Below are 16148 nucleotides of genomic sequence, written 5' to 3'. Positions count from 1 at the left end.
CGCAGAACAGCATGCCGCAGCTCCAACTGATAAGCTCAGCTCCATGGGATGAGTGGCAGCTCCTGCTCATCAGAGGAGAATGTGCACAAATAATGATGATGAGATGGTGATCCTGCTTTTAAAATGGCTTACCACTCTATTGGTAAATTTTTTTTCCACCAACTTAAGACTAGAGCCAAGTGTAACTACAAAATGATTGCTGTCCTCAAGTCACTAACAATCAGTACAGTTTCTGGCGGTTTTAGCCATCAATCTCATTCAGCTGACTGATGGAGGATGCAGATGAAGGACAAGGAATCCAACAAAATCAGCTTCTTTCACAAAATTCCCCAGCTTTGGGAATATGCTCAGCTAACAGCCCTCCTGTCAGGCTAATAATGTCAGATGGTTTCCCAAGGAGGTACAAAGAAATGAAGAGACACCCCTCTGCCTCCGCCCTCTGGCCAAATTTGGCCGGGATCACTCAGAGACCATCCAATGTCCCATGATGCATTTTCAGATCAAGCTGTTCCTTTTTTCAGCTGCCCTGCACACTCAGTCTTCCAGATATTACAAACATTTGCATAGTTCTTACAAGACATACCTGTGCCACTGAAGTTGAAGTGCAAGGAAGGAAAATTATGCCAGTAACGAGAGATTTCTCATTTTCATTACTTCCTTCCTTCTCTCCAATTACATCCAAGTAATAAAGACTGACTGCTGGCAGAATCACTAGTGCACTGGGCCAGCAGTACTCATTACTGCATAGCTTCCCAAACTCTGGTCCACGAACCATCGACAGCAGCAAAGCCAGAGCAAGAGACCCACAGCGGGTCCCTGGAATCAGATTAAACAGGTTCTTGTCTTCTTTCCACATAGATCCTAGTGCATTCACTAGTGCAACCTGCCACTTCTTTGGCTCTGTTTCCATACATTTCAGATTCATCCTTTGTGTCTCAGAAGCCAAGATACATCATTCTCAGGGCTGTATCGGTTGGGAATTTTATATGGACCAAACGGCAAAACCAAGCAGCAGGCCAAGTGCCTTGCTTCATCTCTTTAGGCAGGAAGGTGGAAAGCAGAGCTCCAGCTGCTCATCCCAGGCACAGAGTGTCCAGCAGATGGAAACTCCCAAGTTTTCAAGCTGTAAGAGAATATTCCCCTGGGTTTCTGGGAGCCTACTTGTTGGAATTATGGTCTTCACATACCATTTTGAAGACTTTGACTTCTTTATAGTGCATACAACTTCAGTATGTTTTAACAACGGAAAGGAGACACATGCATGGAAATGATTAATGGTTTAATAAATAATGAACTTCTTTGTATTTTGTTGTTGTTGTTGCTGTCTCCTCTCTATAACTAACCTTCTAACAATAGCATTTTGCAAATTCTGTGCTTTACTGAATTTCTCGATTGGTTAAAGCATTACCTGAAGAGTCAGATACAGGTTCTTTGATGGGCAAATCACTACCAATCTAGCTAGGTTTCTCTAGCACAGGATCTCTTAAGGAAAGCAAGAGTCACTGGAAACACAAATCCAATTTTGTGCGTTTCCATTTTTGAGTCTTGGAAGTTTGGGAGTTAGCAGTCAAAGAAAGTGGGAATGCTGGCACAAGCCAAGGAGGATTAAGGAGATGATATTTTTCTTCCTATAGCACGCTCTCAGCCCTTACGACATATCCTACCTTTTTTTTAAGAAAAAAAAAGCAAAGGCAAGCAAAGCCTTGGATTACAAGCACTGAAAGAAAATAGTTCATTTTACTGACTGTCAAAAAGAAACTCTGGATGTTCGGAGGACAGAATGTGGAAAACAAATGTTCTTCCCTGGGTATTTCACAGTGAAATACAAATAGTTCATTATGAAATAAAAATATTCCGCTTTGCGATCATCTGAGGTGATCTTTAGTCTCAGGGGTTCAGCAATTCAACAAAAGAAAATCGAAGTCCATAAAAATGAATGAAGTCAGGCAAGTATTATGTATCAGGTGACAAAAGTTATTTTGGGAGGTTACAAACCAGTGCAGTGATACAATGATGTCTCCTCTGCATCTGGCAATATTCCAGGAAATAGCCTGTGAATGGCAATTCCCATTAGAGCAGCAGCGCTGCTGCCTGATAATTTTTTGTCCATGTTTCAGTACCTTAATACCCTAGAGTAGCTGCAAATGCACCAAGAGCAGTTTGGGCAGCAATTTGTGCAATGGAGAAAAGAGCTATTCTAGGACTATCAGATTTTTCCTCTACATTAATAGCTGCTGGTCTGTTGTACCAATGGACTGATTCAGCACCAACACTGAAAAGGCACCTCAGCATTTGACACTTCTGGAGGAGCTTTGTGTTCCCTTCAGCCACCAGAAAGAGGAGGAGGAATTTGCTCTGTTTTCACAGTTATATGACAGCTTTTAAACATTTTACAGCATGAGCGCAGCACCTAATCCAATAAAGCTTGCCAGGAACATTTAAAAGCAAGGTCTCTGAGATTTTGTTTCCTATAAACTCACTAGATTTATAAGAAAAGGGTCTTTTCCTCAGGAATGCAGCACTGATCCCACTGGAGTTGCACAGGGCTGAGGTCTATTTTGCTGCCCTGCTGTGGGAAAGATAGCTGAAAGTACTGGGAGACAGAATGTAGGAACGCACAAAATGGACTGGAGTTAATGAATAGGAACAGGAAGAAGGAAATATGATTTCTGAAGGAAATCAAGGCATTTGCTCAAAACAGAATAAAAAGGAGGAACAACCTATAATAGGCATTTAATTCATTTAATGCAATGACTGCTCTCTATACATGGAAATAACTGCAGTTTTTATTTGGAGGTCAAAGCATGAAAAAAACAATTCCTCTTCCTACTTACTATTGTCTGTCACTAACCAACTACCTAGAGCAGGGTGGAGGGGAAAAGTGGAGACAGAAGAACTTCAGTGAGCATGTATGCAAAGAGAAATCCTGTCATCTTGCAGAGATGCTGCTCCCTTAATTTCACAAAGTAAAACACGACGGATGACTGACAACAGCCTGAAAAACAAAACAGCGGCATCATCAACCTGTAATCATTCCAATATTTTTGATCACTAGAAACGGAAATTTTTTTCTGCTTTTACTAAAGACAGGTCAGCTTAAGCCAGTACTTTTAAAAATCATCTCGTTTTAGCTACTTTCTCCACTATGAAAAGGTGAAGAGCTGCATCTATTATAACTACATGCTGTGCAAACCTCATTTGGCCATGATCATCATCAATCACTCCTGCTGTGCAGGTAGCATGTGAAAGGGAAATAAAACAGAAATCGTGCTGCAGTATTTGACACCACCCACTCCCCTGCTCATATGCTTTAGTTCACGAGGAACCCAGCTGACATATGGTTATTCTCTCTTTTCGGGACCCCTGTCTCTCTTATCCCTCCAAGGATTTGAGAATAGCTTTGATGGTTTCAGGGGAAAGACAAAAACCATTCCTTCTCTCTTAAAGGATTAAGGCTTTACTACTGAAAAGCATGCCAAAGATATACTATTATGTGCCATCTTCCCTTTGTAAATACACACACATTATTTGCAACAGTACCCCTTCTTATCATATGCAGTGCAAGATAAATATTGTAAAAGGAATCAGAAGGCAGTGAGTATCCTTTGTGGCAGTGTCACGCATAGTTCTGAAAAGAGCTATTAACACCAGCAACCTACTGCATTTCTCTAGCACACACTTCAACTAGCTGTCAGTGCTATAATCTCGACCAGGGACAGTCAGCAGGGGCATAAGGCTTAGAAAAGGAAGAAAGATAGTGTTTGTCATTTTCAGAAAGGACTGGAGTAAGCTGCAATAAATATTAGACAATATTTAGGAACGCAGAAGCAACCAGAGGCAGAGTTGAAAGACAGACTGCAGTCTTACCAACACTCTTTCTATCAGCTTATCTAGGGTGTAAAGAGAGCACCTTCCTTGTGTTTCATAGCTCTGGTTAGTACCATGGCAATTCAGTGGACTTGCACTCGTTTACCACATCCTGACTCCTTGGTAGGACTCAGGTCAGCAGAGGTTGCCTGCACTTTGTGTTTTCCGATGCATCAGCACTGCAGCATGCCTGGTTTTAAACAGCTGTACAGCAGCGCACGCTAGAGAACAGCTCTTCCCATCTCCCTCAGCCCTCCGTGCACCTCCGACAATTCATGCGAGCACAGACAATCAGTCATATGGACATGGTAACATCCAACTGCAAACACACCCCCCTCCCTAAGTGCCAGGACAGAAACGGTGTCACTTTTTAATGCCCCTTATTTCCCTCAGCATGCTAATAAACCACTCTGGAAGAGTGAAGCATTTAAAGGCACCTCCTGGGGACCTCGCAACAGATCCTCCCACTTAACAAATCTGGACGGTAGACTTTGAACTAGAAATCACTTCCTCTCCTCCCCTAGTAATCATGTTACTCCTCGTTTTACACGAAAAACAGCATTTTTAACCTGACTCCCCACCGAGCTTCTTTAGTCTCCATCTACAGTCCATGTTCCATTTCCTGGCAGTGAAATGCCCAACCACCCTGCTGTTGACAGCCGTCTCATTTATCAAAATTTGATGTGGAGATGCACACCCACGTGTCCCATTACGGTGTCCTGCTGACACACACGTGCCTCATAGTGATTTGATAAGTTCCTGCCACGGAGTAGAGGTCCCAGAAGGAGTGAGGAGGGCTTTGGTCTCCCTCCACCCTTCAGAGTCACGTCTTCAGGAGGGAATGGCAATGCTAGGACCCATCACTGACTGGGACAGAGAATGATCACCTGGAGATTCCCGACACAGGCTTCAATGTTGTGATGTATCGAGTGTGCCATCCACAATACAGCAATGGATATAAGCATGTGCTCAACCTTAAAATCATGAATGGCCTCTAAGACTATGCATGACTTTTGAGGCAAGCACACACAAGAATGAAAGATCAGGGCAACAAAAGGAGTGTATGGCTTCCATTGGAGCAAAGTGATGAAGGCCCTCATGCAACTGGCCTCTATAAACACACTCTTCTGCCTTACACCATGGTTTTGAAACAGAGCGGAAGGCCGAGAAATGAGAGGGTGAAGGAAACCCTCTGTGGGTTGTCCACACAAATTAACGAAGCCACAGAAAGGGTAGCCTAGACACCACTTTGTTCAACTTCCAAGTTTAAACTGCTAAGTTTAGGAGCAGCAACAAGTTCACATTCCATCTTAGTAAGGAGACACAAATGCAAGCATCTCACAGTTTCAAACATGTACTCACCCAGAAGAGAAGGTTGAAGACAAACATTAGGTACTTGATACACTGCAGGCAGTTGTGAGCCATGCTGCACCTCTTCAGTTCTAGGAGAAAAATAAATGAGAGATCCAGGTAAAAGACAACGTACTTGTTTCCCTTGGGGGACGTGTACTTAGCCTTGGTGGCCTTAGGGCCTGGGTTGGTGTGGAATCCAAAAAAAGAGTTGCTGGCAGCCCCAAACTGGCCACCGTACATGCTGCTGTAGCGACGAAAGGCGCCATTTGGGAAACTGTAATCCTTGCTGTCCAGGGAAGGGCTCCTGTGATAGGTGGACTCATCGGTGCTAGACCTGCGCATGGTGGCTTCAGCTCGTCCCGTCGCAACTGCTGCTCTGGCAATCGGCGGACGTCAACGGTGCGGGCGAAAGGTCTGTGGTTTTCTTTCCTCCTCCTTGCTACGAATCCCCTACTGCTTTGCACCAGCTGTTCTTTGGTCTGCCATGCTGTCAAGGAGTTACATGTGCTGTACGGCAGCAAAGTTGGTGAGCCGAAGTCTGCTTAGCCAGGAGTTAGGGAGCAGCGTGCTTCCACATGAGAAAGACTTCTGCACAAGTAACCATTCCCTCCGGTGGCACACTCGTCCCTCCCGGCCCACCCCGCTACCAGAGGAGAAAAAAAGAGAGAGAGATATACTGTACCCAAAGCAACGAATTTTAAAAAAAGGAAGCGTGACCTCGCTTGGATCGCAAATGCCATATAAAACCCCGGCTCCGCATGCCACGCACAGACAAGGGAGCGCCGCTGCACCAGACCCGCGGGCGAGGGTGCGAACGATCCCAGCGGCAAGCAGCGCCCGCGGCCGCTTCCTCTCCGCCACGCTGCCCTGCCCCGAGACGCCCGGCCGGCGCCGAGGATCCCCGCATCCCCTTCGCGCGGAGGGAGCCTGTGGCAGGGCAGCCCCGCAGCTCCATGCACGGCGCGGCCGCCACTCCTCCGCGGCTCCGCGCCAATCGCGCTCCCCGCCCGCCCGCCTCGCCGCGCCCCGGCCCGGCCCCGCGCCTCCCGCCGCCGCGGCGGCAGCCGGCACCGGCCCGCGCCCCCTCCCCTCCCCACCCCCGGCCCGGCCCGTCTCCCCGCCGGGCGCAGCCCCTCCGGCACCTTCGCAACGAGAAACCGCCCCTCGGCTCCGGGATGCGGCGGGCGGGCGGGGGGGGGGCGGCAGGACCCCCCGCCTGAGGCAGGTCTCGGGGCCGCCCGGCTCTGTCCCGTCCCCCCCGCTTCGAAACTCCGGGCACGGAGGAGACTGAGCCTGACGTGCAGCTGGCTGTAAAAGGGCTGCCCGGATACACGGAAAGAAACGGGAAGAAGTGACTGTTGTAAGAATTTCTTATGTTGTAAAAATTTCTTCTGCATAAGCGTTCGGGATGCTCCGGGGGGAGCGGGGTCAGAACAGGCCGTGCTTCCCTTCCCGGAAGACTTGCTTGTTCCGCTGCAGATCCATCACTGGGATTTTCCTCGTTTACTCAGTCCCACGGAATGATCGCTCAGCAAAACGCCTGGCCGGCTCGGTTGCTTCTCTAGCAGCCCACCGCCCCCGGTCACGTAACTCACCGACTGGCACCTTACTCCGTACGCCTGGGAGCACTTCCCTAAAATCTGGCTACTCCCACAGGCAGTAATAAGCAGAAAATCCACACACAACTTTTTCGGAAAGGAGAAATCTGACTGAACTGTGGTAATTACAGCATTAACACTCAGGAAAGCAAGACTCATTTACCATCTTTGCCCTAAATTCCCTGCACAAGTAACTCGCTTCATCTCCACGTGTGTCACTTCCTCACCTGTAACATGGGACAGCCTGTCTCTGCCTTCCTTCTCTCACCCTCTGCCTGCCTTACGATTTTGACTATAAGCTCCTGACGCAAAGTGAGAAGATGGCTGGTTAATATTTTCTAAAAGGCTTGCCCCAGCAGAGAATTCATCAAGATGAAAGCAGGTTTCTTGCATGAAGCATCTTGCCAGTCTCAGCACAAATCAAGAGACATAGGCACCAATTAATTAAAGAACAAATCAGTAAAAGTAAAATGAGCTGGTTTTGCACAGAGCCCGAGCAGTTCACCCTTGCAAACGACCCTCTAATTCTGTTAAGTTACAAACTGCAAAGCTAGAGTCTAATTATTTCCCTTCATTTCCTCCGCAAACTATAAATACACTGGGCATACCTGGTGCAAGCTTTAGAGAGAAAGAACTTGGGCACAAAACACAAGGGTAATAACTCCTGCACCATCTGTTTCAACAACTTTGGATGACTTACAACTTTTCCGCTTTTAAATTTCCCTACCTCTAAGAACAGATACTTCACAGCCATGACAGAGTTCCCTCTTCTACTCTTCCTCCCTCCCTGTTCTGCACGGTATAAACTCGGTCCCCAGAAAGGAGTCCTCCTTTCCTAGGAGGTCCCATGCAAGCAGATCTATTCTCAGCCTGAGTTTCCAATACATCATTTATTTTTCTGTGACACCAAACAGTTCTGCCTCCAGTCTTCCTCCTTGTCTATATGGCAACTAGACCAGTTTGGCAATGGAAACACAAAGGTGATTGAAATATGCCCCGTCAGTACACAGAAACGCCCATGCACAAGGCTCCATACTGAATGGTAAAAAGAAAAACTGGATACAGCTCTGTACACAGATTATGTTGAAACAGTGTCAAGTCAGATAATCACTATTTAACAAGGGTGCCCGCAGTATTGCAAGCACGTAACAGAGGCCAATTTGGCATATTTACTGTAAACTAGACATCTGAAGGCTCAAAAGCAGCTCACTTACTGCTATCTGGATAAGAAAAAGGGTAGAAATCACTTGATTTCACCTTTCCTTAAGGCAACAAATTATCAATTCCCAAGATAATTCAGTCCTTAATATGGGTGGAATAATTTATAAAGCCAAGATCTGAGGTAGAAGGGGGACTTTCTAAATGCTGCTTTTAAATAAAAAACAATAAACATCAACACACAGTGGGTGTATTTCTGACAGATGCAGAAAAACGCATGAGGAAGGCAGAAGGCCCACACAACCCTTACAATAAAGGGTAATTTTACCCCAGCCTCCTTTCACCCCCGTCCCTTAGCACATCTCATTGAAATGACAACTTTTCAAAGGCACTTTAGTGTAAAATTTAGCTCTTAAGTCGTCGCTGTTCTTCTTTCCACGCCAATATCAACAGCTAATTAGAAACAGAGTCATTTGGGATGTAAACATTATACAGCTCTGGAATCATTCTTTTATTAAATCTTGCATGCTAGGAAACCCAGTCAGAGTCACTAGCCTAAATGGGAAACCCCTGAGATAGCAACCTTGCACCAGCAGGCTCACCGCAGCTTGGATGACACGCTCATATGAAGGAGTAAGACTCTCCATGGGAAATGGGGAAAAGCAATAAAAAGGGAAGGGCTGATGTACTCTACTTTCACCCATCCCTGGTGGAAAGTGGATGAAAGTAGCAGGGACACGCTGGGACCCGTACCAACATTTAAGCCGTTACAATAAAGTTACATGAATGGAGAAGAATAAACCTCGGAAGAACTGCGTCACTGGGCCATTATGTCCACACGGGTGATCAAGGGGCAGGTGGATTATAGCTTTCCCAAAACTTTTTGTCAATGACTGAGCCTAAAATCACAGCCTGCACCTAGTGACCTCTGTTCACCTCAGCTTTCCATCTACTTTTTCTCTCCCCAACTGCATCTGTGTATTCCCATCCTGTGGTGAATTCATATCGATTCCTGTACACAAGAAAGCGAGCGCTGTGCAGTCTCGCCAGCAGAGGTTCAATTTGTATTGATTCTGGTGGCATGCTACTATTTGCGTTGCAACAACTCTGTCTCTGCCGCTTCGGGTGGAGGGCTGGTAATCCTTCCAAGGTCTCCAGCCAAAACCCTGGCGCTGAAGCAGGAAAGGCAGCACTCTAACGGTGTCAGATGAGCTCCAGCCAACAGATAAAAACTGTAAAAGGTTTGGGCATCAGCGATAGACCTGTTAACTGTGTTATCCCCCATATCCTTTCTCTGAACAGCCTCATCCAAGGCTTCAGCTGTCACCTGAAGACACACACCTACTTGTTCAGCCCACATTTCTCACCTGCCACCTCAGCCTGCGCTTGCAGCCACTGCAGGCCCCGCACCACGCTCCTACCCCCTTAGCTAAGCCTCCTCCCAGTTCTCTGGTTTGCTCATGTTGCTGTGACAGGTGCTCCCTCTCCACCACGTTGCAGGGCAGGCAGTGAGCGGGCTGGTCATGGCCCCATGCCTCCTTTAAAGAGGTCGCGGGTGCCCGGGCTGATCAGGATGAGGGATGTGGTGGAATAGGTATGTGTGAGAGGATCCCTAAAGAACCTGCCTGTCCTCATAGTTTGGGTGAGAGCTGCTTTCTGAGCCTCTTCAGCCCCCAGCACGCCTTTGGCTCCTCTTGTGGTGCACCGTGTTTTGACAGACTCAGCTGCTTCTTTCCCTGTTCCACGTCCAGGGCTTCTCCTTCTCATGCCCCACTGTATGTGACACCTCTGGACCCACAGAAACCATCAATTGAAACCAACAGGTATTTCAATATGGCTTTGGATCAGGCTTTCCTTCTATCCAGTTTGAATACTGTTTTCTCATCTTGCTCCATGATTTACCTCTCACGATCACAAAACACTAGCCCCTTCAGGTCACACAAAATGCAGCCACTAACTCACCTCCTCATTAGTTTAGTCTCATTAGTCCTTTAATGGTTGCACTGGCTTTCCCTCTACTCATGCCTCTTGTCGCTGTTTTCAAAACTCTGCGTACCTGCTCCATCCTCCTAAGGAAATAACCCACTTTGTATTAACCTCAGCAGCCTCTTTGTGAACATCTCATAAAAACTGTTAAGAAGTGATCCAAAAAAAGAATTTTAAAAATTCCTGCTATTACTGAAATATACTATACAAATACAGGGTATGTATGTGACAACTCCTGTTATGCAACAGTGAGATTTACAAAGGCATGCACGTGAGAGGTGACAGTTCTTCCCAGTAGTTTCAGTGAACAAAATGTCTAAGATCAAATATTACTACAACAGAGGGAGCTTTTTGTGGGTTACTAACTTTGCTCCACAGCATTACAATCAGCTAAGGGTGATCAGTTGATAAATACACCCCAAATGGTTAACTTTTTAATTTCACATACATACAGAGATCACTACATAAAAACATTAATCAAAACTGTTTGGCACTGCTCGTTCCCTTCTTCAGCAACATGTCTACCGAGCAACCCTTCTCTCCTCCCCAGTGCACTCTTCGGTTACGTTTGATTCAGAGATGCAGGCTTTGTAAAAAATGTACCTCTTCCAAAGACTAAGGGAAACATTACCTCTGCTGACTGGAGGGTGACCAAAGTTCAGGGTCAGGTTGGCTGTTTCGGCTAGGAGAAAAAAAACCCTTGTGATGAAGTCTTTGATTTGTTTGCTTTTGTATATTCATTTTGCATTAATATAAAGGACTAAAAACGCAAGGCAAAAGGGCATGAGAATATGATTTTTAACCTGACAGATGCGTGCTGCTGTAGGTCTGCAGTCTCTGTCCAGCCCTGACCAGTACTGTTTAATATCTTCATCAACGACTTAGTGGGATCGAGCACACCCTCAGCATGTTTGCAGATGACACCAAGCTGAGTGGTGCAGTTCACATGCCTGAGGGACGGGATGCCATTCAGAGGGACTGGACAAGCTCAAGAAGCAGGCTCACGTGAACCTCATGAGGTTCAACGAGGCCAAGTGCAAGGTCCTGCACATAGGTCAAGGTAACCCCCAGCATCAATACAGGCTCAGGGATGAAGGGATTGAGAGCAGCCCTGCAGAGAAGGGCTTGGGAGTACCGGTGGATGAAAAGCTGGACATGAGATGGCAATGTGCACTTGCAGCCTGGAAAACCAACTGTATCCTGGGCTGCATCAAAAGAAGCATGGACAGCAGGTTGAGGGAGGTGATTCTGCCCCTATAGTTTGCTCTGGTGAGACCCCACCTGCAGTACTGTGTTCAGCTCTGGAGTCCTCAGTAACAAGAAAGACGTGGGCCTGTTGGAGTGAGTCCACAGGAGGGCCACAAAAATTATCAGAGGGATGGAACACCTGCCCTATCAGGAAAGGCTGAGAGAGTTGGAGTTATTCAGCCTGAAGAAGAGAAGGCTTTGGGGTGACCTATTGCAGCCTTTCAATACTTAAAGGGGGCTTATAAGAAAGATGAGAACAGACTTTTTAATAGGGCCTGTAGTGATAAGACAAGGAGTAATGGTTTTAAACTAAAAGAGAGTAAATTTAGACTAGCTATAAGGCAGAAATTTTTTACAATGAGGGTGGTGAAACACTGGAAGAGGTTGCACAGAGAGATTATAGATGCCCCATTCCTGAAAACATTCAAGGTCAGGTTGGATGGGGCTCTGAGCAACCTGACCTAGTTGAAGATCTCTCTGCTTATTTCAGGGGAGTTGAACTAGATGACCTTTAAAGGTCCCTTCCAACCCAAAATATTCTGTGATTCTATAAACATGACTGGGGGACCTAGGTGTTGAGCTGTACGATTTCCTCTCTGCATCTTCATCCACAGGCTAAGAAATCTAGTGACAGTGTCCCTGCATGTCAGCCTCCTTTCTGACAGCCTACACAGAGCAAAGAAGCAGCAATCAAAGGTTTTCCTCCCTAAATCCTGCTCTCTCGTAAAAATTCTCATGGCACAAAGAGCTTGTGCTGTCACATGCTGCCAAAGGCAAATGGGTCATACTTGGACCCATAAAGCCAGCTCCTGAACCAAAAGCAAGACATGGAACTAGATGATCTTTGAGGTCCCTTCCAACCTTAACCATTCTATGATTCTTTGTCAAAGCAGCCCTCTAAGAAATGGGTAAATCAAACAACCATCAGCCCTGCTCTGGGCAGCAGTTCCTCCAGCTCAAGGAATATTACCATGGAGCTGTAAGCTGAAGAACTCTCAAGAACCTTTTATTGCAGAAAGAAATACAAATATTTCTTTAACAAGTCAAGCAGAAGAGAGCATGTTTCACTGAAGCCTCAAACTTATCGCATACATAAGACAATCCCACATGTTCCCTTTTATTTCCAGGGTCCTTCCTTGTCCATCAGCAATTTCAGTATCTGGGAAAGGCTATATTTCCTGGAAAGTAGTTGAGTCCTGGATTGCATGGGCAGGAGGAGAAAGTCAGATGTTCTAGAGATTTCCTCAACTAATACAAAGATCTTTTGATATTCACATACCTGCAACTCCTTTAAAGATTTCTTGATGCCTCCAACAAAACTTTGAAAAAATATTCCAGTCAGAAGCAATTTCACTTATATAGCAGACTTCAGGGTGGTGGGTTTTTTTTCATTTTCTTTCTTTTTTTCCTTTATAAATAAGGAAATTTGCATTTAAAAAAAGGATGTTTAATACTTAATAGCTCATCTCCTTCTGCTCACATGCCACCTGAAGTCATGATCTTTGGTTTATGGCATAATTAGTTGCTATGGAAATAACATAATCATAGACACAGAGAAAATACTTTGGGTATGATTTGCAATGCTCTTTATTTAAGCCTCTGCACAAGTTGCTTTTGCAGAAACCTCACTGCTTTTTACATGCTCTCGTCTGTGTAACAGTTTTCATCACCTCTGTCTGTGCATTCAGACACACTGATATTGGTACGTGCACTGCTCACACTGGAGGCATTTCCTTTATCCATATTTGAGCATCCACATTTTCAAACAGTGATGAGAGCTCACATGCGTGCAGAAGAGCTGTTGCCAAGTCATATTAAATAAACAAACAAAAAATCTCTTAAAAAAAATGACTTGGGATTGGGCCCCAAAACCCTGTGCACCACAGAACTCCATTGCCATTCATACTTTCCGGGCTTTTGTCATCCTATTCTTTGCTAATTATTTCTTTCATCCAATACTAAAAATTTTAAGTAAGGAGATTCCCTGCTTCTCCAGCAAATTCTGCGTATTTAAGTCCTGGACAGAGAGCTGCAGATGAAAGACAAGCAGTGCCAGGTGCTGAAGTCCTGAAGACGCAAAAGCCCTGTTCCTCTGCCAATGCCCTCAGTAATAAAGAATGAAAGAAGAGAAATAAAGAATTCATCTGACACCCTGTACAAGATGAGTTGTGGCCCGAAGAAAATCTTTGTCAAGACCTATCTTTGCAGTGTCAGCAGGTCTCAGCAGCACGAATGCAATTTATGTGCTAGTTTTCTTAGAATCAGGTTACTTTCTCTAACCTGAGAGATCAGCTGACGTTCAAAGAAATACCACTTCAAACATACACGTGGTACTCCAGATCTTTCCGTCAAGTATAAAGCAATCAATCAGGCACGAAAAAATTTAAACTACACAGTTCTGATGGCAGATATTTTAAAGCAGAAGCAAACAAAATACAACAATGACTTATAAAAATTCAAAGATTCATTAACGTTCCCTAACTAGAGTCTGCCTTTTAACATCTTTATGGATTTTTTCTTGAAGATTCAAAATGGATTTTTTTCTTGTCTTGCATCCTTAAAAACAGGGCGAGGGTTTCGCAAGCATATGAGCATGAAGCAAAGTTCATATAACTATATTTCAGCTCCATTTCCAAAGCAGCAGAGAGGCCCAGCAGCATTCACTGACCTCACAGGGATCCGAGTGCTCAGCACTTTTGAGAATCAGGTCACAGAGCGCCCGTTTCAGCGAAGTACTCAACCACCATTTTCACTACACTGAGATACTCATGTACTTAAATAGTAAGCGCACACTTCAATGCTTTGGCGAGTGGGATTGCACAAAAGCACGAGAAACGCAGTGTTTAAAAGGCTGCAGATCCAGCTGGACTCTGTACACAGCTGCTGCAGTGGAAGGAATTACTCCCCGAGCACACATCTTTGAGGCTACAGCTTCGCAGATCTTCTGCAGAGCTGGATGGGAGCTTCCTTCAGACAAAACAAGCAAAGTTAGTTCAGGCGGTTTGAAATGGTGTAGGGAGCTCTCCTACCAGCAACTCTGTCAACGGATGTGAGCAAGAACACCAAGACCCCTGGACAGGCTGGAGAAGTGACCTCTGCTGTTGCATTGCCGAGTCTGTGTCTTTCTCTTCGTAGCCAAAAGACCTCGATTTGCTCCTAGCTCCCTTAGGTGCCTTCCAAAATCCTGGCTTAAAGATAAATATATTTCTTTTTCAAAAAAAAGACTGAAAATAAAACCTCTAAGGAAGAAGTAGATGTCCTTTTCATCTTGAAAGATAACAACTTCCTGGAATAAGCAAACACGCGTTATTTTTTTACGACATGGAAGTTCTGTTGCACCAACTCAATCCATTTCTTACAATGCAAGCTATGCTGGAGAGAGCTCAAAATTAAAACCGAAGTATTAAAAAGCCTGTAGCAAATTAAAAGAGTGTTTGAAAGGGAATAATAAACAAAAACACTAGGTGATGATTAAATATTGATATTAAAATTGAATGGACCTGTACAAAGAAAAACACAACCGGCCATATATATTTTTATATTATTATGTTATCAGTTATTTTTTTTCTTGATATTGTAAGAAATCACAGGGCTTAAATCATCCCTCCTAGTAAACGTAAACAGCAGTGGATCTTTCATCTCTGACATCTCTGTAACCATTCAAGCAAAAAGAGAGGAGCTTCTGCTATGAAAAAAAAAAAAAATCTGGGTAGAAGCACAAGCTTTGGCTTTCTGCTCTGCCATTCTGAGCATTTGTAGCAGTGAACAGTCAAAAATAACTTCAGGAGTGCTACCAGCAGACATACTTCCAAATACATTTTTTGAACAGATAACACATAAGGTAAACAATTTAAAACAACAGCCTAGGATTTACACTCCTAAAAGACATATTACTGACTATAATAGTGATCATGTTTGAAATAAAAACGCTTTTTTTGAACAAAATAGTATCACCTGTACTGAAAACCATATATCTGTATTTACTTGTTCACATCATCACGATCTGGCTCTTTTTCTATTTCACTGTCAAAATCTGTAAATAAGCTCATTTCCCTAAGGAAGGCTACATTTACACAGAAAGAAGAGGCAGCACAGGTGTGATACCCTTTTTGCAAAACATCCTAAACTCTGTTACCAAAGATAATACAGAGGCCCTAATTCAGCAAATCTGAGTTGTCTAAAAAAAAAACAAAAAAACAAAAAAACCCGAGAAATTCATCCCTATTTATTAAGGCACTTAATATGCTATTTAATCATTGGGTTTTGTTTGGACAGAAATAAGGACATAACTTAGAGCTTTAATGATAAAGAAGGAAAGATAATCAGTGTCTGAAATCAGATGCTCTCATTGAAAAGGTGCTTTCAAAGTATATTTAGTCTTAAAAGTCACCACCTGTTTTGCACGCTGGCTAAGACTCTGGATTTAATCAAAATCAAATTTGTGCCAAAACTTCACCTGAGTGCGTGTGCTCAGTGTTTCCTCTTGGTTTGCACTAGGCTGTCAGATATTCCTACTCTGTAGGAAACGCTTGGTACCCAACCTTTGCAAAATTTAATCCTGCTAAACCTAAGCATACATTTAAACTGCTAAGAATGCAAGGTCAACCTCTTCTGCGGTCTGACCTCCAAGCAGTTTGTTTACTGTGTTATATTTATAAGGATTTTTATGAAGGCAGATTTATATACTAAAAAACGATTTCTGCATCAGATCACCAAGGAGCCAACTGAGAAGTGATTAGGAGTGTTTCCATGAAAAAAAAAAAAAGATATCTGTTCCATGATGGTCTTCAGAAATGGCAGGGAAGGCAGAAAGAAGAACCAGCCCTCCTGATTTCTGTATTCTGCATGTCTGCCTTTAGACAGGATTTCTTATGTATGGGAAATAAATGAGAAACTCCATGGAAACATCTTTATTTTACACATATTTCCAGGTATGTG

The 16148-nt window shown here is 44.4% G+C and overlaps 1 protein-coding gene across 1 annotated transcript in view; it reads right to left on the bottom strand.

Annotated features, from left to right (window-relative positions):
* The window catches only part of TSPAN4 (tetraspanin 4), a 409182-nt gene that overhangs the window by 204373 nt on the left and 188661 nt on the right, over positions 1–16148 (bottom strand). Inside the window, exon 4 of the mRNA XM_086613432.1 lies at positions 5230–5309. Coding sequence (XP_086469558.1) covers positions 5230–5309 — 80 coding nt within the window. The remainder of the gene's footprint in view (positions 1–5229; positions 5310–16148) is intronic.

Source organism: Tauraco erythrolophus, chromosome 6 (genome assembly GCF_009769465.1).
Source record: "Tauraco erythrolophus isolate bTauEry1 chromosome 6, bTauEry1.pri, whole genome shotgun sequence".
Taxonomy (NCBI): Eukaryota; Metazoa; Chordata; class Aves; order Musophagiformes; family Musophagidae; genus Tauraco; species Tauraco erythrolophus.
This window is presented reverse-complemented; position numbering and strand designations above follow the sequence as displayed.